At 32.5% G+C, this 27,361-nt stretch overlaps 1 protein-coding gene across 7 annotated transcripts in view; it reads left to right on the forward strand.

Moving 5' to 3' along the window:
- Positions 1-21,042, forward strand: part of LOC119639619 (protein tramtrack, beta isoform) — a 42,336-nt gene extending 21,294 nt beyond the window's left edge. For 6 of the 7 annotated variants that reach the window (XM_038037100.1, XM_038037104.1, XM_038037102.1 and 3 more), the window contains 4 exons: positions 5,544-5,956; positions 6,031-6,663; positions 8,317-8,440; positions 16,408-21,042. In XM_038037100.1, coding sequence (XP_037893028.1) covers positions 5,813-5,956; positions 6,031-6,663; positions 8,317-8,440; positions 16,408-18,140 — 2,634 coding nt within the window. In that variant the 5' untranslated portion in view covers positions 5,544-5,812 and the 3' untranslated portion in view covers positions 18,141-21,042. Of the gene's footprint in view, positions 1-5,543; positions 5,957-6,030; positions 6,664-8,316; positions 8,441-9,690; positions 10,197-10,442; positions 12,298-16,407 lie in introns of those variants that run through there. The other variant, XM_038037106.1, reaches the window with a different exon arrangement.
- Positions 21,043-27,361: the final 6,319 nt, after the last annotated feature.

Raw genomic sequence — 27,361 nt, forward strand, 5'->3', positions numbered from 1 at the left:
AATCGCAACCTAATAAACATATGTTTATAAATAATTTGTATTACAACAAATAGAAGCGTATTACTAGGTCTAAGATGGATTTGTATATTATTTTGCATAAAACTTGGTGGTTATCTAGTGCTATCAGCGCATGGCAAAGAATGCTTTTTTAACATTTCATTCGCCCTTGTTCCAGATTTCCATAAATATTTGTTGGCGAATAAGCAGCCAACGAATGTAGTGGAATGGAATGATCCAATGAGAGTTACTTGCAAAGTACTTGCTTTCAAATATAACTTTCAAAACATTTGCATTAGGGCGGGGGATTTTGTGTTGGAGGTAAAAAATAAATAAATTTTTAATTGTGATTTAAAAATATTAAAAAAAACTGCTAAGACATTGTATTTGACAACTTTAAAAAAGTTTCATCCTTGAACTAAAAAAAAATTTCCATTTAATCCGTCTTGCGATTTCCAATTTTATCTCTTTGACATTTTTTCAAATGTCAAGTTTTTTTATAAGAGTGCAAGAGAGAAAATGCCAATTCACAAGAAATGAAAACAAAAAAAGAATTTAGTAAATGTTTTCACATTGAACGGACCACAAGCAAGTGCAATAAAAGAGAGAGCAAGAAAGAGAGAGAGAGAGAAGGTATATTCTTTATTTGAGAGAGCGTCAAAATGCAATTAGAAATATACGTTTGCGTGCACACATAAGCAATAGCAATAAGTATATATATACATATATATGCAATAAAGGTTAACTCTCTTTTTTAACTCTAAAGAAAGGCTACTTTAAACAAGCAGACAACGAATTACTTATACCTTTCTTTTCAACATTTTTTACATAGTTGGCTATTTTCGGTGCTATTTTCTTTCCTTTAGGCATTAATTTAATATAAACCCAATTAATTAAAAGTGGTTTCTCGAACAACAAATTCCTTACGGCAGGCAAGAAGCAGACAGGAGACGTATTAGTTTATTTGTATTCATGTGACTGAGTATCAGATATATTTGTACTTGTTTCATAGATCCTCGAAATTTAACTTTTAACTAAACGCGAACATTAATAAATGTCTATTTATCGTCACACTCTCTTCTACTTTACTTTTCATAATTTTTTTTTTTTTTTTTTTTTTTTACTTTACTTTTCATAAATGTCATCTATTTTTTATTTTCACAACTGCTTTGTACTCGTTCGCGTAGCGATTGTCTGGACGCGTAGTCTAGATTAGATTAGAACAAACGGGACTCTTGGAAGAAAGCAAGCAATAAATTTTGCCTGTACTCGCTTGCCTATGTATTATTGCATCTATCTATACACTTACAATTTTCCTATTTGCCTTTGTGGCTATTGAAACAGGCAGAGCATATATAAAAACACAGTATTGTGTAAATAATTTACATTACATGTTACGCCTTTTTGCGTTTCATAATATCAGCCATATTAATTATTTTCACTGCAGGCAGTATGTTCGGTTTGTCAAATAGGTGTAGTGCATGAAAGTCCGCAGATGTCACAGATGTGTTAAATATATTATGTTTTTGATTAAAGTGATTCCTTTTAATAGTCATAGGCCTCTATTTACGTGGCTGTTGAGAAATACTTTATTTTTTATTATATAAGACTATGTCCACGACCGGTAAAAGTCTGATACGAATCTATGTCGAAGTGTTAACGAATCGTAATCATTACAATATTTTACGTTACATTACTATATATGCATATAACTTACCTACGACGGCAATTTGTCCTTTTACACTTATGTCACCCTTTCACAGCGGATCATATCTGCATTTCCGCTCTATACGTATAGCCTTGAAGAAATCTTGGGAAAATCTCTTGAATTTTCAATTACGTTAAAAAACAACCAAGGGAATTACATTTTATGTAGTCACAAATTTCGGTGTAGTCTGGATAAGTTTTCTTTCTAGTTTTTCCTTTAAGTATTGGATACACAAATAGTTGCGTGCGCGTGTGTGCATATAAAAGTAGAAAATTTGTATGTAATTGTATTGAAAAATACTGCGCCCTAATGTAGCTTTACAATCAGCTTTACGGTATAGTCTAGCTTTTCAGCAAACACTTATATTGCACGATCGTGCTGTGGAGGAGGATAGGCGGTTAAGAGCGGGCCGGCAGGCACAGTTGTATTTATTCAGTCAACCAGGCAGCGCTCCCTTGTTTTTGTTTCGTTTTTCTATAATCACTACTATGTATTGTATTCATGTGAATGTGGCTTTTGAGGAAAATGCTCTTTTTTTTATGTATATTTATCTAGCTATTGAGTTAGTTTTAGCCGAATGGCCAGCTACGTTGCTTGGGCTACATCATGGAAAACATACAACAACAACGATATTTCACAACAGATCGACACAATGCAAAACATACTTCATAGGATGATAGTATATAGCTTTTTTCTGACGAGGGTAAATTTCATAAGTGCACATGTATGTATGAATGCCTGTAGGCATACATACGTATACATACGAATATCGTATTAATGCACACAGTTGCGTATGGGCACTTTTCATTGTTTCTGTGAGTATTTGCATTATATCTAACAGTATCTGAGTTCAGTCATCTGTGACGTGATCTGCTTTTTTGTGTCCGTTTTATGTGCACATGCATACATAGAAATGCAAACATGCATGTATGCATATAGCGTAAAAGTATAGTTAATGCCTTACTGTAAATGTCATAGAGATGAATAATAATGATGATAGCGACGATGATCATGATGGCCATATCTGAATTTTTATGTTTCCGTTTTAACATTGTCTTGTATATTTGTTCGCATACTATACTCCAACAGTCGCAATAACAGATTTATTATTCTACTTGAATACGAACTATGTATTTTTAGGAAATATGGAATACCAAGATGTATAGGTATCAACAGAAGCTACGCACACAGGACACCAGATCCTGCTTACAATAATTGAAAGATAGTTTAAGTTCGTGTGAGAAATCCTAAAAAATCCAGGCCTATGCTTTTTAAAAATCTCATACATATGCATATATATATATATATATTAAATGAGAAACACAAAAACAAAATTTAAAGCAAGAGAAAATATTCGGCAGAATGTATACAGAATAAATACAGAATAATTGCAAATAGATATTAACTGTGCGAGTATCATTTGGTCAGTCGAAGTCATTCGTACAATGAACTCTACTCTCCTCTATAATTTTTGTTTGAATCGTAGCCTTCTACTAGGAATATATATGGCGAGTTTCAGGTTTCTGTTCAATCAGACCATTGTAGTCTTGAGCTGTTCACGATGATTACCTATATACATATATATTTTGCGGTATTTGTGATTCATATTTCTTGGCATTACAAACTGCCACGAAGGGCATATCTAATACATCGCCATCTTGCAGTAGTGGATATAGCTAGCTGGCAAGTCATTTCCACGATATGTTTAACTGGAGTTTAAGATTTGGGGATTAAAGGCAAGTAAAAACGTTATACCGGGTCACGATCAACCATTAAATACACTACGTTATCCGTTTAATACCGTTATTCATATAAATTCCCAAATAAGGCGTTATTTGAAGAGTGTCCGATAAAGTGGTCCGCAGCATTCCTGCTTGGGGTAAAAGACGTCGAGGTATCAAATTTTACCAAAATATCTTAAAAGCTGCGACATATAGGTTGAAAACAAAAGTTAAAGAGAGAGAGAGACAGACAGACTGAAATATGAAGAAAGTCATTACGAATCAATCGATATGATAAATGAGCCTGCCTCAAGTCTTTCTGCATGTTGTATATAATACGCGCAGCACAAACTTAATATACCCTTATACCACAAGAGGTGTAAGGTAAACATTGTAATTGAGGATAAACAATTCTAAAGGAAAAATAACTAACTCAATGCAATATGGTAACTCCGTGATCGCATCGTGACAGTGCCTTGATCAGTGCATTTATATGCCAACAGGCAGGACCCAAGGAAGTTGGATAAAAACTCCATAATGCTTTCTGCGTACTTGAAAAGAAAATTGAAAACATAGCGTATCCCTTAGTGATATTCGTAAAATTGTGGTCATAGGAAAAGTCCAGTTAGTGTTAAATAAGAAATCAATATCTAAGATTTGATGGCATTTACGCCGCAAGCTGCAAAGTATTTTGAAATTACGTTGAACTCGTTTTATCTTTTAATTATATACATCAAATATGGCTCTTCTACAGCCCTTGAAATTTTAAGTACGTCGGCAAATCAGACAAATTTCGTTATCCTTAATCTGATAAGAACTCCACTGCAAGTGATGTAACATATCGTATAATTTGCGTTTTCTTTTTTACTTAGTGCAAGTTCTTGGCCTTATCTTACATGATGCGATGAGTTATTGGAAAACTCTCCTTTCTCATTGCATCCATTACTGAAAAGTTCAGTGTATTTTGAAATCAAACTCACCTTATTGTTTAATCGCCTTGTGTTGATAAGTATGTGGGCATTAGCAGCTAACTAAATCCAAATTTTACTTATAAAGTGCGAAATAAAAAAGAAACTGAAGTTATACCGAATCACAAAAATCGATCAGTTTAATAAGATAGCCGTCGCTTCCTCTCTCTTATACGAAACGAAATTACATCGTCTTGTTATAAGTTGAAAGAACTGTTCAAACATAACGTGAGTCGATACGTTGTTAGTTAGTTAGTTAGTTATCTCCAATATTAGTTTGGAGGTCTTTCGCATTATGAGCTTAATTCAAAGGTTTAAAAAAAAACAATTGCAATGTATTCGTTGAGACTATTCAGGTGAGACGGATTGTAAAAGTTTACCTCTCACGTATAAGTTTATTGCATATCCATGCGCTCTTCTTCTCTTTGTGCGAACTCTTAAGTTGATGACGTATAGTCCTGCGGTTCTTTTTTTATTTTTTATACACACATACTTTCATTTGTTAACTTGTGGCCTCTCACCGCCAGATTTTCGCTTGCGCTTTCATCTTGGTTCGATTTGAAACGTTCTTGCTGTTGTCCGATATTTTTATATATAAGAAAAGAGTATAAACGATGCTGATGTTGTGTACGATTGTGCTCGTAATTGTCGCGCTTTCCTTCTCTACGTAGTGAACTTTGCGGTGCTGTGATCCTTTGTCTATTTTTAGATGTTGATTTCTGTTCAACTAATATTTAAATTCGTTTATATATATATGTAAACAAATATGCTTCAGCCTCTAGAGCAAAATTAAGAAGGAAGAGAGCAAAACGGTCACGCATATAAATGAAATTTGTATTTTTTTCGGGGGAATTTTATTGTATATTTTTTTTTCAACAAAAAGGTAATGAAGGCTAATTTTAGTTGTTTTCGTATGCCAAGGAATTTTTCTCGCGCACACATACGAAGCTAAGCATATAGAGAGAAGAGCAATTCTCTTTAATGCAATGAATTTCAATGATATATGAAAAAAATTTCATTTCATCTTAAAGAAGAAAAAAATCTACTTGTTTTACATTTATTTCCTTTTTTTTTTTTTTTTTTTCTTATTTAAATGTTTTTGTTTTTTTTCATTTACCATTCCTTTCTCGATAAATTTTCTAATTGCAGGAGCTTTTGAAAAAAATGTTATGAGGAAAATTTTGTTCGCTCTAATATTTGCCTGCCTCATCATCAATAAATGAATAGATAAACCCAACGCGTATGCAGCGAACGCTTTAAACTCTCATTTTACTGGCGAAAGCGGTTTAAAGATTTTTTCAGAAAGAGAATAAAACAAAAAAAAGCACAGTTCATTTTGCAAATCCTTTTTAAAAAAGGTAATAAGATTACTGAATAGTGGTATAGTGATTACTGAATAAAAATAAAACGGCATCCAAATGAAGATGACACCTCAAAGATTTTGCCTAAGATGGAATAACCATCAAAGTAATATGCTGTCAGTTTTTGATCAGCTTTTACATGAAGACCAATTTACGGATGTGACGCTAGCGGTGGATGGACGCTATCTTACAGCGCATAGGGTAAGTTGTTAACGATCCTTGTGTTATTGCTTTTAAGGAACCATTTTTAATCATTATTTTTCGATTTTTTTCAGATGGTTCTTTCTGCCTGTAGCCCATACTTTAATGCCTTGTTTATAAATCATCCTGAAAAGCATCCAATAGTTATACTAAAGGATGTTCCTTATGCGGATATGAAAGCTCTGCTTGATTTCATGTACCGGGGTGAAGTCTCCGTGGATCAAGAACGCCTTACCGCCTTCCTTAGGGTGGCAGAAAGTCTACGTATTAAAGGCTTAACAGAAGTTAATGATGACAAACCATCCGGAGGAAACACTCATAACAATGAACCCACACCACAACCCCCTCAATTACAGCGCATACAACCATATGTTGTACAACAACAACAGCAACGCCAAAAACTATCACATCAATCCGCCAATTCCGTAAATTCCAGCAATATCGCCGCTAATAGTACGCCACAGCCTCCTTTCTCGCAACAACAGCAATCCCTACTTAGCTCAGCATTGGCTTCGATGCCGAAACGAAAACGTGGCAGGCCACGCAAATTATCGGGCAGTTCGAATGGTGATTACGATGAATTCGAACGGGAGGGAGGTCTAGACTCAGAAATGGGCGATAGTAAAATGTGTAATGATTCATATTCGGGTAACGACGATGGGTCCGATGACAACCAGCGCGATCCCGGTCATAACGACGATTTAAATGTAAGTAAAAGCACATAAATTAAATCCATTAACGCATTATTGGAGAATATGATACAAAGATTCGAGAATCACTCTTTTAATAATAATAATACCTGATGTTAACAAATCGGGGGAAATCCATACATCGAAGTTAATTCAAAGAAAATTAGTTAACTGGTGCAAATCATATTTTTCCCAGAATTGACAGAAGTTAGTGTGTAAAACGCCATATATATTGTCAGTTGTGGGTTATATAAAAAACCAATAATTATTTACTCCCTTTAGTAATTAAGAATTTTGGCAATTTTTTAACGCAAAGGAAATAATGGTCCACGCGGTGTTTTCAATTTTATTAGGACTTGTATAACTGGTTATTCCAAGTTTGTTAAAATTTTTTAAAGATTCTCAATGAGAATTCCGTTTATAAGCACCGCAGCTTTCAGAACTCAGATAAATTACAACTTTTCAGTTTTTCAAGATATTAGATACAGTATATAATAATTTATTCGTATCGTATCAGGCAGAAATGTGATAAATTTTTAAAGAAAAATTTAGAATTATTTCAGGGTCGATTATATTCATCGGAAGTTTTTCTTTTCCCAAACCAGAGACAAGAATTGCAGTCAAATTATTTCAAATTTCATCGTTTTCGGAATTTTGCACGTATAGTTTTTTCTGTCTTCATTTCCCGCCCGCTTTTTTACGTTTTTCAAAGTAAATACGGATGTTAACGTTTCTCCAAAATTTAGTGCGTCTTGATAATGATACCTTTTATAATTTCGAAGAAATGCGATGCATTCCACGTGCATTTTTTATCCTAAGCCTATCTAAATTCTTTAGAATGGATAAATAATAAGCGGCTGTTAGTGAATTTCAGACTATCGAGATTTATGATGCATTCACAATATTTTCCGGATAATATTTTTACCTGCGCAATGTCAAGCGCAGTAGAAAGCCCTTGAGTGGAAACCTATTCAAAATGAAAAGGATCGCAATGTTAATTCCAATAAATTGCAATGAAAATTAATTTCATTCATTAATTCATCGTAGTGAGTAATAATAACCGAAAGCAATAGTGAAATTTGAATGAAATTAAGCTGTTGACTCCAAATTTGGCAGAACCATTCGAAGTTTTTTCAATGCCTTTATAACGCACAGAAGTAAGATTCAAAAACCCCATAAAGTATATAAATTCTCGGCTATTTTCAAATTCGCAATGCATGTAAGCGTGTCCGTCTAGTCGAATGTGTCACATCTGTGGTGAACATTGTCCCATTCACAAAAAAGAACGCACCGCCTACATTTTGGAAAAGAATGTGAAAATGACCCAAACGGAAACAATGAACATCTTTGCTTACCGTGTTTTTTGTTTGTTACTTATAAAGAACAACAAGTACACCGCATAATTTTCCACTTTTTTTTTGAAAATAGAAAATATCATCCGCGCTCACCCGACTACTACATGGAGGTATGAAAATTTAATTAGTTGCCTTGTTTTAGTCTTAGGAATATACGTTTCTTACTTGTTTTTTTTTTTTTTGTTATTTTATTGGTAATGCTCTGTCTGTGTGCCACTTTCGGGATATCTGAGGTCTGCAGTAATTGAAATATTCTTTTTAAGCTAATATGTTTCAAATAGCGTTCGAAACTGATTCTCTTAATCTTCAAATTTAGGAAAGCCGCGATTCTGTACCTCCCGCCAAGAAATCGAAACCAGTCAAGGATACTAGAAACCAACAACCACACCAACAACAACAACAACAACAACAACAACAGCAACAAGATGACAGCACTTCCGGTAAGTCAGTCTATATACAAAATTTAACCAATAATGCAGAGAGATTTATTCACAAAGCAATCACTATCTCATAACTTTGCAATATTATAGATTCTCGTAACATAATTGAAAAGAAGAAAACTCATAATGTATTAATTTTAAATTAAAAGTGTGAAATCAAGTCAAAATTCATCACCACCTGCTAATCATTGCCAAACAATCAAACGGGTTTTTTATATATTTAATCAATCGAACTCATACCACTCATATTATGACCTTCTTTGCACCCCTTTAATTAAACCACATAACATTATTCAAAAAGCAAAAAAAAAGAAAAGAAAAAGGAGGAAACTGAAATTATATTAAAACGTGTATATTATTTAGGTTAGAGAGAAAAGAACAACCGCAAACGTATTGAAACACTGTATCGGAAAAGCTAAAAAGGGATTTTACGTGAGAAAGAGTTTTCCAAAAATACTTTATTCAAGTGAAAATCCAAGTGTATTTTTGTTGCTTGACAGTTCAAGAAAAAAAAAAAATAAATAAACAAATAAAAAAGAAAAAAGAAAACGGAAAATAAGAAAGTGTTTAAGTGATTTTCGAAACTTCGGTCTCGCTAACAGCAGCAAACGTTTTCCGTCGGCAGGTGAGTTTCTGCAAATGAAATATTTGAAATTTCGTATAATGCCGATAAAAAATTTGCCAAGGATAACGAAAAGGAAAACTTCAATTTAAAAAAAAAAAAATATGTATATTCTAAAAAAATTACTTAGAAAAGCAATCATTGAAATCAGAAAAAAAAAAAAGAAAAATCGGGATGAGCTTTTAGGGATTCATGGCCGACGTGAAATTCGTTTATAACCGATAGGAAAAGTAAAATTTCTGTAAAATTTTATTTCGAAAATCTTTGAACCAAAATTTCGTTAACATTTTCTAGTCGCAGTAAAAAAACTTTAGTGATTAAGAATAAAAATTTTTTTGTGAAAATTTTAAATAAATGAACAACAAGAAAATGGCTTGAAATCCCTATAGCTTTTCCGATCAAAATTTTCGATAAGTTTCTCTTTTCCAAACATTTTGATCATGTTTAATTTGAAATTTCTTTTTCGTAAATTCCGTAAGTGAATTTTTTTGAAAGCATTATATGCGTTAAAACACAATCCACCTCATTACAATTTCTATATCACACATCATAATAAGTAATAGTTTGAAATTTATTTTGAGTGTGGATGCGTTCTCAACTGTGATCACTGAACTTGAAAATTTTCTAGATGGCAACGACAGCGACAATGATGATCAGTTGGATACTTCGTATATGGAACCGCAATTAATGCTGGACGAATACGATGAGCCCGTTGAATTTAAATTTGATCCAAATAGCAACAACAATAATAACAGCAACAATAACAGCAATAATAATAACAATAGCAATAACAATAACAACAACATATCGTCACAGGACAATAATATTGGTGGGAGCGGTGGTGGTAGTGCTGGTGGCGGTGGCAGCTTTAATCAACAACATGTCAGACAGCAGGCTTTACTGCTGGCTGCCCAGCACCAAAAACACCAGCAGCAATTAGTCGAGGCGACTGCCGCGGCAGTGAGTGGCATGAAGATGTCCGCTATCGTTGGTACAGGTCCAATTCCAGGGACAGTGACATTGTTAAATTCGATGGTCAGTATTCCTAAATTGGCACCGATCGCTAAGCCGTCCAAACCAAAGGTTAATAAACGTTCAAAATTAAAACAGAATGGCCTAGGTTCTGATGGTAAGGTGAGTGGTGTACAATTTTTATTAAATACAAATGTACATGCAGTGACTTAAAATGCGAATATTCCATTTCCATCCAACTTATTAGGTTAGCTTTCTTATTATAACGTTATACATTTTTTCGATCTTCTACAAAATTTTACTCAGGCTTGTGTGTGGAAGGTGGACTATTTCTATTAAAAGTCACTGGGTGCAATTTTTTTTTTTTATTTTCGTTGCAAATTAATCGATTTCCGCTCAATGTTTTAGCCTTATCCAGCTGGTGGCGATTATATGAACATTTTTCCGGATAATTTTATGAATTCAGCAGCTGCTGCGGTCGCCCAAGCTGCTAAATTGAAAACGGCTTTAAGCGGCAGTACAGGCAGTTTAAATATAGCCTCACCACCGCCCAAAACTAAATTGAATACATCGTGCAATTCCATAGTTGAAGGTGAATCAGAAGGTTCCGTACGAGATTATTGTACCAAAGAGGGCGAGCATACATACCGCTGCAAGGTTTGCTCACGTGTCTATACACACATTAGTAACTTTTGCCGGCATTATGTGACCTCACACAAACGCAATGTCAAAGTGTACCCATGTCGGTTCTGTTTGAAGGAGTTCACCCGCAAAGACAATATGACAGCACACGTTAAGATTATACACAAAATCGATAATCCATCGTTGGCCTTAGCAGCAGCAGCAGCGGGAAATACTACCGGTGTAGGGGGAAATGTGTCCGCGTCTGTCTCTCAAAACGTAAGCGCAGCTTCAACTCCAACCCCGCCTGATTTGACTACTCAGTCCTCTAATCAATCAGGTGGTACAATGGGCGCGGCATTAAACTCCTCCACGCCGTTAGGATCATCAGCATCCTCCGTAAGTTCAACTCCAGGAGGATTAAATACGAATACTACGACAACCGTTACACCTGCAGCGGTGGCGCAATGAATATACCCTGCCTCTGGTAGCAGGTGGTGAAGGGGATTAATACTATATAAATAGTTTCATTCTTTCTTTATTGTTTTATTATAATTTGTATGTAGATGATGTAGTATGTAACAAAAAGGTATGAGTTTTCGATTTGCACGCTCTTGCAAGAAACGAACTATCGATTTCAAAAACCGGAATTTGAAGTTTGAAATACAAACAATTAAAGAGCATATGACCATTACTTTACTCTATCAAATTGTAAAAGCACCAACAGGCTTCCAGAATGATTCCAAAAAAACTGTTCTAACGTATAAAACTAAAATATATATTTATGTATAACAATAAAATATTTGTAAAATTTTTCTACCATATCGCGTTTATTAAAAAAGAGAAAACAACAAACCGAAACCTCAGTCAGAGTTGTATTTGCATGAAAGGATTGCATGTCAATATTAAAAGCGTTGGATATATTTTATACTTTAGCCTTTTAAAAATTTTATTCAGTTTTCAAAGCACCGTTTAGGTTAATTTTTTTCAGCGTTACTTCTTTAATACAAAGATAATCTGCAATTGTTTTTTAAATTTTTTAATTTAAAAGTTTATTTATACGTCGGTACTTTTTCGAATTCAATTGCGATTTTTTAAGATCAAAATGTAAGTTCGAATGCGAATTAACAAAAAATCCTCATTCGGTAGCGCCAAAAAGGCGAGACTGGTACTACTTAGAACTGCTGTTCTATCATTTCATTTTATTTTTTTATTTGTCCGAGTCCTAAAATTACGCACAGCTATTCTTAAAGTAAAACTTTGGAGCTATTGTCGGCATAGCATAGATTGCTTCGTGATTTTGTGCGCATTTTATTTATACCGAAGAACAAACGCTTAAAGCAATGAAGTATCTATCACCTTCTTTATGTGTAGGTTTTCCTTTTGTTTGTGTTTTTTTTTTTTTTTATTTTGTTGAAATCATTTAACTAAGACGACAGATCTAATTTTTTCCGAGAATATTTATTTAATTCATCTTAAACTTGATTGAATCCAATATTCTCGCAACGCCTTAACCAGTTAACTCTATCGACCTCTTCACATGTACTCCGTGTATACTGCGAGACGACTTGACAAAATTACATATACATCTTGTAATATACTTATATATTTAAGACAATTACGCACTCATAATTATAAAATTTTATAAGGAATACCGGCAAGGACTGAGAGACGGATCATGATGTATATATTCATTATGCATAGTTAACTGGTTAAATAAATCTCACAAATATTTGTGCAATTTTTTCTATATTCAAAGTTTTCATATAATATTTTTTTTAATTTTTTTTTTTAACATTTATAGCTCAATGAATTGTTTTTTTAATTAAGCCAATTTTCATTTCTCTTTCACTTTTTATTCATTTCTTTGTACACAATTAGGCCTTTTTTATAATGATTATATTAGTATGCCTTATTAAACAAAAAAATAAATAATAAATAAATAAGCAAAAGAAAACGATAAAAACTGCACCAATCGATAATCAAAATTATGAAAATAATTATTCCAGGTTTCAACTAGTTAATTATTTTCTTCGTTTAAGACTTTGCTATTTTATGGCGTAATGCTCTAATACATTTATTTAATTTATTAGTAGTTAATCGCAAACATTCTTCGTCAATATGCTCTTTCAAGTGACATTATTAAACAAAAAACAAAAAAAAAAATAATCATTTAAATAATATTTGCTGATTACTTTCATTCTTTTTTTTTAAAATAAATTGTTATTTTTTTCTTTTAATTTATTAAATTATTTGAAAATTTTGTAATATATATATATATATATATATATATATATATATATTTATTTTATTTTATTTTTTTTTTTCTAATAACTTTATATGTATGCAGTTGACATCATATATGAATCGGAGGCTTAATTCGTCGCCAAAGAATTACAAATTACTACCATATAAAATAATAACCGCAATATTATTTAAAAACAAATAAATGTTTTCTTAAATTTGCCCATTTTTTCTTATTACAAATTAATATTAATGTATAATTTATGAAAATAAATTATGAAACCAACATTTATAAATGTAATTGAAAAAAAAAAAAAAATGTTAATAGCTTTGTTTTGTTTTATATACATAATTAAAACTAATATAGTTTTACGCCCAAATTTCATATATTATTCGATTAGTTCGATAAAAACGCACTCGTAATTTTAAAAAGATCTCCTCATTGTTAACCCTTGCAATCTTCAAAGTAAAATACGGGGAAAAACAATAACTCCCTCAAAAGAGCGCATACTGAAAATCAAGTGAAACGTCATAACCGGGATATCAATTAACTAAATCCTTTAAGCGACATTGATGTTTTAATTAACTAAATGTTTTCAAATCAACTCATTCGACAGAGTTAATATTAAATTCCTTGAAAGAAACAAAGAAATATTCCATAAAAAAGTCAAGTTTTTACTAAATACCAGAAGCTAAGCTAAATAGAATCAATAGAGAATATCAAGGTATCGAACATTTTATGAGATGATTTTGCAAAATACTTTTTTTTTTGTTGCTTCTTCAGTTTCTTTACGTTTTAGCAAAAGTTAAGGATGAGTCAGATAAAAAGTGACTGCAGAGCAGTAACCAATTCAAAGTAGATCTAGTGGTGCCCTTGGAAACACATAAGACGCATGATTTACAACTGAACTAAAATGTTTTCTGCTTTTTATACCCTATGCCACTTGTGCTATAAGAGTATAATAAGCAACACACAGAAGAACTTGAGATGCCCCACCTCTTCTTATACCGATCTAAGCTTGTCTGTCTGCCTGATTGCCTGCTCTGTTGTCCTGCATTCAACGCAAAGGCTGCAATTTCTGAAATATATCGATGAAATTTGGTATGCCAAACTAACGCTGTTCGGACTGCTTCGACTATTTGCCATATAACGCCCTGTTTTAAAAAATCAATACATGAATAACTACGGGGTGGGGTAGAGCGTTGAACGGTGGCCCGTGCCTCACTATACTGTTCGTACCAGTTTATAAGGACAAATAGTTCACTTTGTAACTGGAAAATCTACAACTGTTGATGTAAATGGCAATAATTTAAAAGCGAGCACTTCTTACCACAAGGGCCTATTGATTGCAACAAGTATTCAGATGTTGGATGAATGTTATCAATTTTTTAAGGAAAATTTCAATAAAAAATGCAAAAGATTTCGACTAAGTGCTGAATGGTCGTGAGTTTTAATCTCTACTGCGGTGGAGTTTTCAATAAAGCTGCTAGCCTTCGATGCTAGCCTTTAAGACTATAGTTTTAGAATTTCCTTCTCTGGGTAAATTAATTATAGAATAATAATTCAATGTCGTTTGATCTGAAAAAATTGGGAATTCTTTTTTGTATATATTTTATATCGAAGAAACTTTCATTTTTATTTGATGATAGGTAGAGATGTTGTATATTGTGTGTAATGTGCTCAGAAGCAATTTTCAGGGATGTAAGCGTTATTTTATACCCGGATATTATGAAAGATAATTTCGAAATATTTATACGTGTTTGCGTCTAATCTTTATAGAAAATGCTTCATGTTAGTGTTTGTTGATTTGTTTTTCTCGTTACATTGTTTAACAATTTTTAGAAAAATTATCTAAAAGTGAAAGTCTTAATATTAAAGAGAATAGGAGGAATTGGATGTATTTGCTTGATCCATCGTATATGTTGATATCCTGGTTATATTATAATAATTCTCTTAACTTTGTAAAACTTTTCTTCCTTTCTCTTTCTGACAAGTGCAACTATTGACAAAAAAAAGAAAAAAAAACCTATATTATACTTAACTGATTATTAATTTAGCGTTTAGCTAGTGCAATTTAGTCTTTAGTTTAAATGTTTAAAAGGTAAAAAAAACAAAACAAAAATATTTAATAATCTTTAAAAAATATATTCACATTGTATTTTACTATATGTACTCTGAATACCACCTTTTTTCATCTATATACGCGTAGTAGTTATCAAGAATAAAAATTATATTTTTATATTCATATAATTACATTACATCAGATTTATTTGGCACTGCATTAACTATTACTCCTTATTTCTAAAATTGTTTTTTTAACAGTTTCAGCGATTGCACCCGTTCACGTCATGCTTTAGTTTAATTGATAGTAAATAAAAACATAAACAAACAAAAAATCATATTTTATTGTTAATTTTAAGTTGCACTTCTGTTTCTTTTTTTTTTATAATTAATATTTTCATTATTATAAAACATATAACGTATAATAAAAAAGAGGTTATTATTAATCATGTTCTAAACGGCATTTAAAAAATACACGTTTTATTTTAATGAAAACAAAAGCACACATATTTTACTTTTAAAATGTATATGTTTTCAAAGGACATCTAACTAAAAATTTAAACTTAGAGGAATTTTTTTTTCAAGGACAACAAAGATAGGCAAAGACAAAGATAGACAAAGATAGACATAACCCCATCCTGCGCACGTTCTTGCTATACAATTAGAAGTGTTTGCGTCCCGACGTCATCCGCGATCATACTCTGGCTACTGGAAATAAACTCTTGCATCTGCTTCCGGATGGAAAATTATGCTAACTGCTTAAAGTGAATACTGAAGTATCCAAAATTTTTATTGTAAACACACAAATCGTCCGATTGGGATTATTTCTCCCATGAAGCCCTACCATACACCACTACTGGTATAGTAAATTTGTGCAGACATAAGCAACAACAGGAATGACTCTACATAAACCCACCGTCGATTGTACTGATCGATTCAGTGTATCCGTCTGTCGTATTTGTGTTCAACCCACAGGTCGCAATTTTCGAGATATTTTGATGAAATTCGCTATACAGACAAGTTTCGATATAAGGACGGATACTATTGGAAAAGATCCAGATCGGAACTTTTTGTCTACCATTCCATATGTGAAACCCTATTTTGTAAAGTCGTTATATCAACAACAATATTAAACGAAGTGGTGTAGTGTATTAAATGATGGAGCGCGTCCCATAACAATGTTTTTACTTACGTGTTTAAAGTTTTCTCTAAACTCTCACTTACAACTGGCACAAATTTCGCCTTCAATTTATCGTGAGTTTGCATGCAAAAATTTTTTAGTTTGAGTTACGCATTTTTCAGAGAAGGAAGAATTCTTTTTCATATCTGATTCATTGATATATAATACTTTCAGTTAGAGTGAGGCCTTTAGCTGATTTTTATGCATAAGCTTTTTCTCATGTTTTTCATTTGGGTTTAATTTTTCTTTCAATTACTCAATTGCAGTTCAATTAATTGCTCCGGAATTATCGCAAAGACTGTTTGGTTCGAATAAAATGATTACCATTAGCAATACAACAAGTTCAACGACGCCGGCAACATCGCCAGCAGCAGCAATTCATACTCCTGCAAAACATGCCATGATAACTTTGGTTTCGCAACAACAGCAGCAGCAGCAGCAGCAGCAACCACAACAAAGCCATCTGACGACAGTCAAGGACTTGAATGAAGCGAAAGGGCATTTAACTGCGACAGCACTGGGATTGAAAGTGAAGACCACACTGCAGACTGCAATGCAAGCCATAACTACAAGCACCTCCTCAGTGGCAGGAAATCCCAACTCATTATTAAAGCAACAATTAAGAGCTGGCTTGCGAATAGATTTTAATGACGCTGCAGCGACAACCAACGCTACTTTGCCGAATGTGCAATCATCCGCTAATGTTCATGAAACTCATGAAGCCTGTTCGGCATTGCAATCGCTAGCAAACGTAGCTGAACGTCAAGCACAAAATCATATACAGCCCCCAACAGCTAACAATTTGCATCATCAGTTTTTATTGCACATGGCTGCTAACCCTATGTTAAAACAAACTGGGGAGTATTTCCAACAGCAGCAACAGCAAACACGGTTGCTGTTAAGAGAAGAGGAGAACAATATTGATTTGTTAATGGATCAAAGTGATAAGTCCGATCCTGAAATGTTAACATTAGCCGATGAGAACGCTGGTTTAGATTATAGCGCTAGCACCGAAAACGTCCAACGATCTGACAAAAATAAAAGTCAAGAAAGTTCTAATAATAACAACACCACTAACAATCAGGATAATGGTGCGATGAAATCGGAAAAGTCCAAAAATAATACGCGCTCGAAAAATTCTTCTGGCAAACCTATACAACGCCGCCGTATAAGACGTAAGGCCCAGTCAACCATAGACGATCAAGCCGAGCAATTAACTGAGATGTCAGTGCGGGGATTAGATCTATTTCGCTATGCGAGTATCAACGAAGGCGTCTATCAATGTACCGAATGTGCTAAAGAAAACATGCAGAAGACGTTTAAGAACAAATACAGTTTTCAAAGACATGCTTTCCTTTATCATGAAGGCAAACATCGTAAAGTCTTTCCGTGTCCCTTGTGTGGCAAAGAGTTCAGTCGACCGGACAAAATGAAAAATCATATGAAAATGACACATGAGTCATTTGTGAGTAAAGAAATACAGAGCTTTAATCCTTTGAATTATCTTATAACGGCTGCAGCGTCTGGAGAAATACAAGCAACATTTCCCCAGCTGTCGCGACCGCCTCCTTCGCAAGCATCGAATAATATAACAGCAACTTCTGGTCAAAAGCAAAGCTCAGACAATAGCGGCACTCAATTGAGTGTATTGATCGGTAATAATAACGATTTAAAGGAAGGCAAGACTTTAAACAGTACGCAGGACAGCAAAAAAGTAGCCAAGGACGTGATGATGATGACAGAAACAGATAATTTCAAATTTCCCACCGATATTGAGATTAAGAATGAAATAATTATATCCCCCTCGCCATCACCACCCCCAGCATCTTTATTACCATCTGTTTCAATGTCATTATCATCACATTCGACACTGCAGCAGTCTACGGCTGTGGCATTCTCATTCGGCGATTCACTCAATCTACTGAAAACATCGTCCACAGCACCATCAGCACAAGCAGCTCAAATGCAAAATGCACAAAGACTAGAAGAAGTGAAATAAAATTTAAAAGTCAGTAGATAAATATCTTAAGTTTTCTTACTTAGTTACTAAAATACAGACCTGTAGTTAGAACCACCAAGACTTGAATTGTTAATATTCTAATTTAAGCGTGTTTAAACAGCAACAATAAGTGAAACTATTGCACAAAAAAAAAGCGAACGAACTAAAATCAACTATAGATTAGGATGAGAGATAGATTTTTAATCGTTTACATTTAATTTTTAGATTAAGTTAAAGTAGTTCATAGCAAAACGATTACAGCTTCACTGAAAAATTGACCTTTTTTAATTCTAATTCCGTATAAGTTCCCCACTTAACTTATCTTTCCCTCGACTCCATCAATTAAATTTGGTCACAAGAAAGCCATTTCTTGGTAGATGAATCTTTGTAAAAACTCCCTATAACCCATAAGAAACATGTACAGCAACACAACCTAATTTTGACCTGCGCTCTGAACTGTACCTATATCGCGCATAACGACACCGTCCAGTTCCCTGATTACGTAATAACTGTATCATATTTTTTCTAACAAAAATTTACTTTTAGTTGCTAAGTGCCTTAATTAAGAGATTAGAAACCATTTATCCCCCCATGAATAAGCGGAGCATATAATTGGCTCATTGATTAACGTAAAATCCATAAAGGGCTTATAATTAGAAATATTTATCGCGAAAGCAACCGATCCGCAGAAGCAACAGCGCAAGTGCCTAAAAGTATAAAGATTTTTCTTAATTTTCTCTTTTAGAATGTAGGATATTCGGCAGCTATACTCAATTTATTGCACTCTACTTTTTGTATTGAGACAAACTTAGATATGACATAGAGCATAAGTGACATATAAATGACACAAATTGCATGAGAGCGTTTCTTGTTTTTTATACGTGAACTTCACAAGAAGAAAAAAGACGATTCCCTTAGAAGATTTAGATCAACATTTAAATCCTTTAGCCCCTTTTTTATTTTACTGTAGCTGAGCAGAGTCAGTTTGTTTGCCATTTTTATTTACATTTGATTCTCAAAATCGCCTGCTTGCCAGACTTTGCCGTGAATTTGAGAGTCAATAATTAAGGAAGACCGATATTGTTCAGACTTTTACCCTAGTCAATGAAATGTCTCTTACGCCTGCTTCTAGGTTCTCAACTCCCAATAACAAAATTAATAGATCGCTAAACTAAGCTCTAAATGGTGCTTTAAAAGGCGCAACTGCTTTTTCGGTTAAAAGCTTCATTTTTAAAGCAAATTTACAGTTTCAATTATAATTTCAAAAAAAATGTTTCTAAAAAGAGTTATTCTAATATTTTTTTTATTATTTTTGTTATATGCAGAAAAGATTGTACAGTTTCTAAACTAAATTTTATAATTTATTTATATATTCTGCGTTTATGTACATATTTTCATTTTTCATTTTTACTTGGATAAAAAATAATAATACTAAGGGATCGATCGATAATAAGCTATCAGAAACGTAGCATTATTTTATAATTGTTATTGAATAATTGTGAATAGAAAAAAGGCCGATATTCCCTCCCACCACCGATAGTTTAAAGTCCACCGCCTTTGTAATTACGTTTATAAAAAAAATGTTGTTGCTGCAGAGATCCGTAATACTGCATATATACTCGACTACTATCAATAGCTGGACCGACTTAAGCTATGCCATCTGTGCTCATTGGTTACAAAATATCATTAACATTGATATAAAATTATGAAAGTCGACTCCTAGGATCCTGTCGAATTTAAAAACGAATGGCACTGCAGTACGTGCGTTTGATAATAAACAAAATATTGAGGGCTATAAAGAAAATGTGGCAAATTGTACATATTTACAATACAGAGTAGCACGTAATATATTATGTAAATTAAAATTTTCCTTTTACGGCCTTTTAAACAAAATGACACAGTCAATGTTAACAAAAAAACTGCCCGATGCAGTAAACGTATGTGTATGACAAAGATTTCTTATTTGTTTTATTGCATACGTTATTTAGTCTATAAAATAATTATCCGTCCTTAGTGTGTTAATTATTTTTAATTCATTCATCTTATTATTTTCTTTTTTGTTTTCATTTTGACAAGAAATTGTTACTTAATTATTTTTTAAACAAAATGCTTTTACTTTTACTTTTTGCATTCGAAATATTTGAAAACTAGAAGTTTTACAAGCACAATATCTCCCTATTTAACTAAGGGAATCCCCATTTAGCAAATCTATCCATTTGCCTCTCTTTTAAGCTCACAAGCACAAAACTTTAATTTCTCTTACTTTCGTCAAGTTAAACTGAAAAGTCAATTAGACGATGATTCCACAGCATTGGAAGTATCAACAATCACGTTGCACTGTTTACTCTTTCAATCGATTATGCTAAGTATATTATTCGTAAATTTTCTAATCTCTGGATACGTTGTGCTAACTGCGTGGTTTCGGGCATATTATGTTATACTACGGCTTTTTATGATGACATAGGCTCTGCTCTATTTTTACGCGATTGCGAAATAACATTGTGCATCAACAAGTACAAATACATTTTTTTACACGATTTTTTTTGGTCTAGCACGAATCCCAAAGAAATGTTGTTTTTAATTCTAATTTTGACAGTGTCTTACAGAAACGTACGTGTGCAGCAATTGTGGAACTTTGTGATCAGAAGTCGGTTAGTGACTCGATCTAATATAAGGAATGTCCGAATTTTGTGATTATTTTTCGTTTGAATCAAACCTGACATATCTGCTGATGATAGCATTTTTAGTCCAGTCCGTAGAGAACGTGCACGCTTGCTTTCAAGTAGCGATAAATAGTTGCAAAATTGATTTTTATCGGAAATTTCGATTTACATTTTTTTATTTTATACTAATGGACTAAATTTTCACTCTAGATTAACTTTAATTTTTGTTGTTGTTTGAATTGTTTTTATTTTATAATATAAATAGGTAATGAAGGTTTCACTATTACTTTTTTGCAAGGTTTTTTTTGGATAATATTTAGAGGCTTTTCATCTTACTCAATTTTTTAAAGTTGTGGAACAAATCGCCGAATGCATCATATGTTGCTTTAATTTTTTTTTACACGATTTTTTGCACGGTTTTTTAAGGAACGTAGAAAAAGTGTTGAATATATTTATGGGTGAGCCGAGTACACAGCAGTGCAACTGACAAACCTTTAGTTTTCTTATGTGTTCATTCAAAAAATACAAAGCCGAATATAATTTCTCTTTTTTTTTCCTTTTTGTTTCTAACAAATACTCAAACTAATTTAACGTTCGATCAAAAATATATCTGGATTTTTTATTGTTTTTAATTGAATTACAAAAACAAATTTCTTATCCGTTCTTGAATATAGCATGAATTTGTTTCTTTCAAGCACTTCTCTTTTCTTATGCAACCCTTACAATTGCAAAGTCCAATGTAAAATAAATAAAGATTATATTTCCCATTAAAGTCGGCACAGTCAGACCACAACATTTGAAGTACCTTTAATAGAAATTCAAACCTTTTTTTTTGTCATAGAAAAATTAAGATGTGTAAGAGAGAAGGCATATTGACATCGACTAGCGCGAGATCGTGTTTTTTTATACGTTGGCTTAAGCAGTTAAGTGAGTCGACCTCTTTGGAAATTGCCTTGCAAAAATTCGGCGGGGACGAGTATACTCGTCCTAAACTGGGTACATTCATAATTCAATGAAATTTTATGAAGAAATTAACAAGGACGGATGGACCGATCATAACCATACAGTTGTCATAACGCACAAATTTGTATTTTTTTCATGTCGAGTATACCCTTTCTATACAGTTAACTTCTTAATGAAAATGAGGAGAATAGTTATTGAAAATTATAGAAGACAAACGAAGCCTTTATTAGCTTTCGTTTCAACGTAAGTCGTGCGAGTTGCGGCAAAAATGCCTCTTATTCTAAGCGAGATACATACCTGATCGTCAAAAAAGATCTATTATTTGTTCGTGCTATTCGTGTTTTTCCTCTGTGTACTTCCTCTTACATTTGCTTCAGATGTTATTCATCTTTAAAATGTAATTTTTACTCTAATTAATTGATTGACATATTCTTTTCATTCAATGTCGTACGAGTTGAAAAATTTTCTTAAAAATGTTTGTGCAATCTTATTTTATTTACACATAAAATAATTTTATTTAGAATTTACAATAATATTAAATTATAAATTATACATAGATATATAAAATATCTTTCTTATATATATTCTGGAAATTCTTCTTACTTTATTTGAAATTAATTCAAAGCAATCATTATCTGCAAGACTATTATACATTTATTTATTTTTCCTTTTTAAATACTTTTATGCTTTGCGACCGACTGACTGTCAGTCTAATAGATGCAAAGGGACTTATATACGCATTATTTATATATACATTGTAATATGAATGAATTTTATGTAAATTTGATTGGAAATCCTCCTTAAATTTGATTAGACGTAATAAAGCACTTTTAAGCAATATTTTTGTATGAACGAATAAAAGAAATTGAAAAAGCAATCAGTTTTAGATATTAGTAACAACATTATATGTTTCTTATGTAAGCACCAACAAAATATTTGATAAGGTCATATGCTCAACATATATTCACAGATAACACAAATAACAAACCCATTTAGCGTTTAAGAAAAGACAACACATTTTGTGTGTAAAGATTATCTTCTTTTTACACAGTGACTGCAATTGCTTCCATTTACTTAAGGACTTAATAAATTTAAATTTTTTAAAATTAGTAAAGAAAAAATAACTTGTTTTTTTAATTTCATTTCTTTTAAAGTCGAAATTGTTTATCCTACGATGATAATGTTCAAACACAACGTAATTAAATCGTCTGCGAATTTATCAACTACACTAACAACTTATCGCGTCAATAGGGGTAGCTTTTAGTTTAAGGTTTCTGCCTATCGATTGAAATGCTGGAAGTTTGCAAACATTCACCGATGGGATTATAGCCATCACTATGATTTGTATACCTTGTATACTAGTAAAAGAAGTGGCAGATCTTCAAGCATTTTACGAACAATCTTAGTTGTCTTGATTTGTTTTTTAGTTTCAGTGCATTGCTTCAACTCACCAAAGGTCGATTTGTAGGCTAATTTATTCCAAGTATCTAGCCACTACAATCAAAATTGACGAAGAAGTGTCTGAGAAAAACTTTCCGGCTAAAAACAAATTCATGGTAAATCAAGTATTTCCAAGGATTTTACGTGGCTTTCTGACAAGATCTGCAATTTGGTCGGAATTAAAATTCTTCATCGTTCTCTTACTGGACACTTCCATCTTGCTAAGCGTCGCTCGTCATCAAGCAATCTCCGCAATATTAGAGAAATAACTTTGCACGTAATTTTTAAATTGAAAAAATATAATAAGACTATGATTAAAGGATTAAAAAAAAGAATTAATTTTTAACAATGACTTAAGACGGTTTCCCCGAAAAAAATATCAAAGGCTTCTCAAGCATAAAGTTGTGCAGGGGAAATTCTAAAAAAAAGTGCATTCGATGCGTAAAGGCGGATCTCTAGGTTATACATTTCAATCTATCGAGCTAGGGTCGTGCTAAGTGGATGAAGAAATGTTGAAAAAATTAGATGAATTAGAAGAGTATCCAGAATATTAAGATAGTGCCACCTTTTCGAGATGCTGTGCAAGCTAAAGGCAAGTGCTAAGTGTCAATTTACTTATGTATAATAACAGAACTGCTACATCTTTTACTGTTTTTGATGTGAACGATATAAAGAAATGTTATCCTGAATATTATATAAATAGGATTACCGTTGAGACGCATTAATACAACAGCATAATGCCAGCATGTGGCGAAACAAAATGTATAAATTAAAACGACGACTCACTCTACAACAATGTAATGAAACGGTAATGGACTTTCCCATTCTTCTTAAGCCTGTGTTCACTTGCAAAGCCGGAAAACTTAGGCACAATCGAAACACACGATAAAAGAATTCCTAAATGTATATGTATAGTTTATTTCAATCGCGCATTTCTCTTTACATGAAATAAAAAAAAGCAAAATAACAACATAGAATGTAAGCCGATAGTTTAGCGAATTGCTATTACAGCAAAGAGGACTGTAAACCTGACTGCTATGTTAAAGAGAAAACTGCATTGTTCCAAAAATTGATGATTGAAAGAAGAAGCGAATTTTTCTACGCATTTCATGTGACGTTTTGTATTTTAAGGACGGCTGTCCAGGAAACAGCAACGTTAAGCAGCCTAGGTAGTTGTTCTGTAATCTAACCGAGGATAAGGGCAATGTTAAGTGAGAACCAACCACAAAAGCATTAATAGTAAAAGTGAAGGTTACAACGATTGGAATAGATTGCTTGAGACTTTTCCCATTTGATTCTTATTGGTATAAGTACAAGTACAAATAACATTCTATTCAATTATATGCAATTTTGATGGACGATGGATAGCAATATCTTACATAAGTAAGTATATACCTGTTAGCCCCTATTAACAATAGTGCAGATATAGCTGAAGTTGTGAAGTGCTCTGCTTTAGTTTGTATTTTCTTCTTGATATATAAAAACAAAAAAAAGTGTTCAAATTCATAATCGTTTTCTCCATGCAAAAACTGTTAACAAATACAGACTAACTCTTTGAATATTCGCTTCATTCTATATCGTTAGAAACACAAACAAATAAAAGAATATTGGAATTCATGCAATGTACATAGGGAATGGAAATCTACAAATGAAAGCCTTGCATTAAAATTGAATAGCGCAGAATGGCTCTTAAAATAGGTTATAACGTTGATTTATAAGAATGTTGTTAGATATATTCAGCGACAATTAAATATGAATTTTTGCTGTCGTGTGACGTCAGAATTTAAAAGAATTCCTGCTAATACAGAAAGAGTATGTTTTTATTATAAGAGAAGAGCAGATTTTGTTACTTCGTTCTCTTTGCACTTAACATAGATTATTCATACAGAGAGTCGGTAAAGAGGCAATACAAATAAATAACAGTGTTACCACAATTTTTCAACATCTAACGGAACTTACATACTCTTTAGTCTTTGAAAGAATTAACCATAATTTAACTTAACATAGATTAATTACATTTCCGTTCAAATTTTATTTATCTGATAACATTGTTTTCTATTCTTTGCTGTTCCTAGAGTTTTTTTGATCTTTTTCTTCTTTCCCTTAGATAATTTTAAGTCATAGGTCTGTTATATTTTTGATTTTTATTCATTTTTATTATTTGTCTTGGTCGTAACTAATGTTGAAATGAGAATTTTCCTTTTTCCCAAATATCATTTCTAATTGAATTAGAAATGAGAGCATTGCCCGTTTTTTTACTGATTAAACTTTTACAAACACTTGCCTCAAAAAATATGCGTAGAATGACATTAAAGACGTGACAGCGTCTAACAAAGTCGTTAAATATAAACTTAAAAAGCATCAAACAAAGGAAGAAGGACTCGAGCCGCAAGGTCTAGTGCTTCCCAGCTGAATGCTTCCAACGTGTAGCGAGTAAGTTTCATCGCGTAGATTTGTGGAGGAATGTCATGTTGAAAAGTGGCCTTGCAATATAAATTTGAAGGGTTACTTGAAATTTATAGAGTCCATTATGCACTTATGCACCCCATGCCAAGTTTAAAGGGCAATTTAGAAGTTCTTATTGCAACGCCCAGATATCGGTTTAAATATTTATTTATAAAAGCATTATTCTAATTCAATTGGTTGATACTTTTTCCATTTAACTAGAACTGCGGTACGAGGTGCAAGTTTAACGTAAAAATGAAGCTACGTAAGTAGAAATTTTTAATTTGCTTGGATAAATAACATTATTGATTGATTTAATCTCTTTCAAGGAATACATCTCTAGCAAGATATTTAATTTTAAGACATTACGTAAAATAAAGCGCCTTTTTCGATGATTTGTTTACTTGTTGGTAAACCTCTCGTAAGTGGTTACACTTATGTCTCTTCCTCCTGTTATTTTCTTCTTTTTTGTTCAAAAGCAATATAAGAACGTGTTGAAGTAAAAAAAAATTTTTTCATTGTGTACGTATACTTCGGATAGACACTGTGAAAATTGATTTAATTCATTGTTTAGAATTTGGTTTATCCCGATATTTTCAAGTCGAAATATTGTATTTTGAAAAATAAGTCACGGGAACAGTTATTGATTAAATTTGAATCTTAAGATGTCAATTGTTTTGTATTTAACTGTCATACAACAAAACCGTGTCCATAAATAAATGTAAAAGTTTAAGAAATAATTTTACTGTGTATGTTAATTATGTGGTAATAGTTGTGCGAATGCTTCTTATCAAATAAATTAACATCGTAAACTCGAAATGCTTTCAACGGATGCTTAAAACGCAACAAATAAGAGAAGATATTGATGACATCCGTGAGTTGGAATGCGAATTCTGTCTATTAAAGAGATTAAGTTCTTAAAACCAATCATAAATTTTTGAATTTTACTGATTTTTCGCGACAGTCTTTATGTCATGTGAGAAGAAGAAATTAAGATTCCTTTCAATCCTTTATAAGCGCATTTAATTGAATTATATCTTAGTGTTAGTTCATTTTTGCTTTGAATCCTTCAATTTGTTGAACTATAACTTTTTCCAAAGTTAACAGGACAGCATCGATGCCAATTTTCATATTTTATAAGTTTAAAGCAAGTGCTTAGATACTTTTGGACGAGAACCGATCGTTTTTTAATCAGAATGAAGTACAAAAAAAATAAAAGAAAATAAACATTGAAAAATAAAACTTTTGTTCCTACGCGTCCAATTTACTTGTGCATTTCGTTTAAGTCAGGAGAAAATATTAGCGCATGGCTTAAACATGAGAGATTTGGACAAGTTATTACACGATTACGGCAAATCTATTAACAATGCACGAAGAAAGGTTCCTATGAAAGTACATTATAAACTTGAACTTGAAAAACCTTACTTTATGTATACCAGGAAGAAAAAGTTACGGAAATCTTAGAGCAGGCAAAAGCATTACAGATCGCGAAATATCTTTCGTGCAACCATTCAACAATGTAATCTTAGTGCAAGCTGAAGCCTAATGTAATGGCGTCTTTAGTTGTTTATGATATAATGGAATAAATATATTCACTTTCCTTGGTACTGGCTTAAGAAAGATTGCAGCAGAACCTGTCTGAGGTAATTACAAAGCAGTATTCATTCAGTATTCATTTCTTTCAACGTAACAATAACCAAAACAAAGAAA

The sequence above is a fragment of the Glossina fuscipes genome, unplaced genomic scaffold, assembly GCF_014805625.2.
Source record: "Glossina fuscipes isolate IAEA_lab_2018 unplaced genomic scaffold, Yale_Gfus_2 112, whole genome shotgun sequence".
In the NCBI taxonomy this organism is placed as follows: Eukaryota; Metazoa; Arthropoda; class Insecta; order Diptera; family Glossinidae; genus Glossina; species Glossina fuscipes.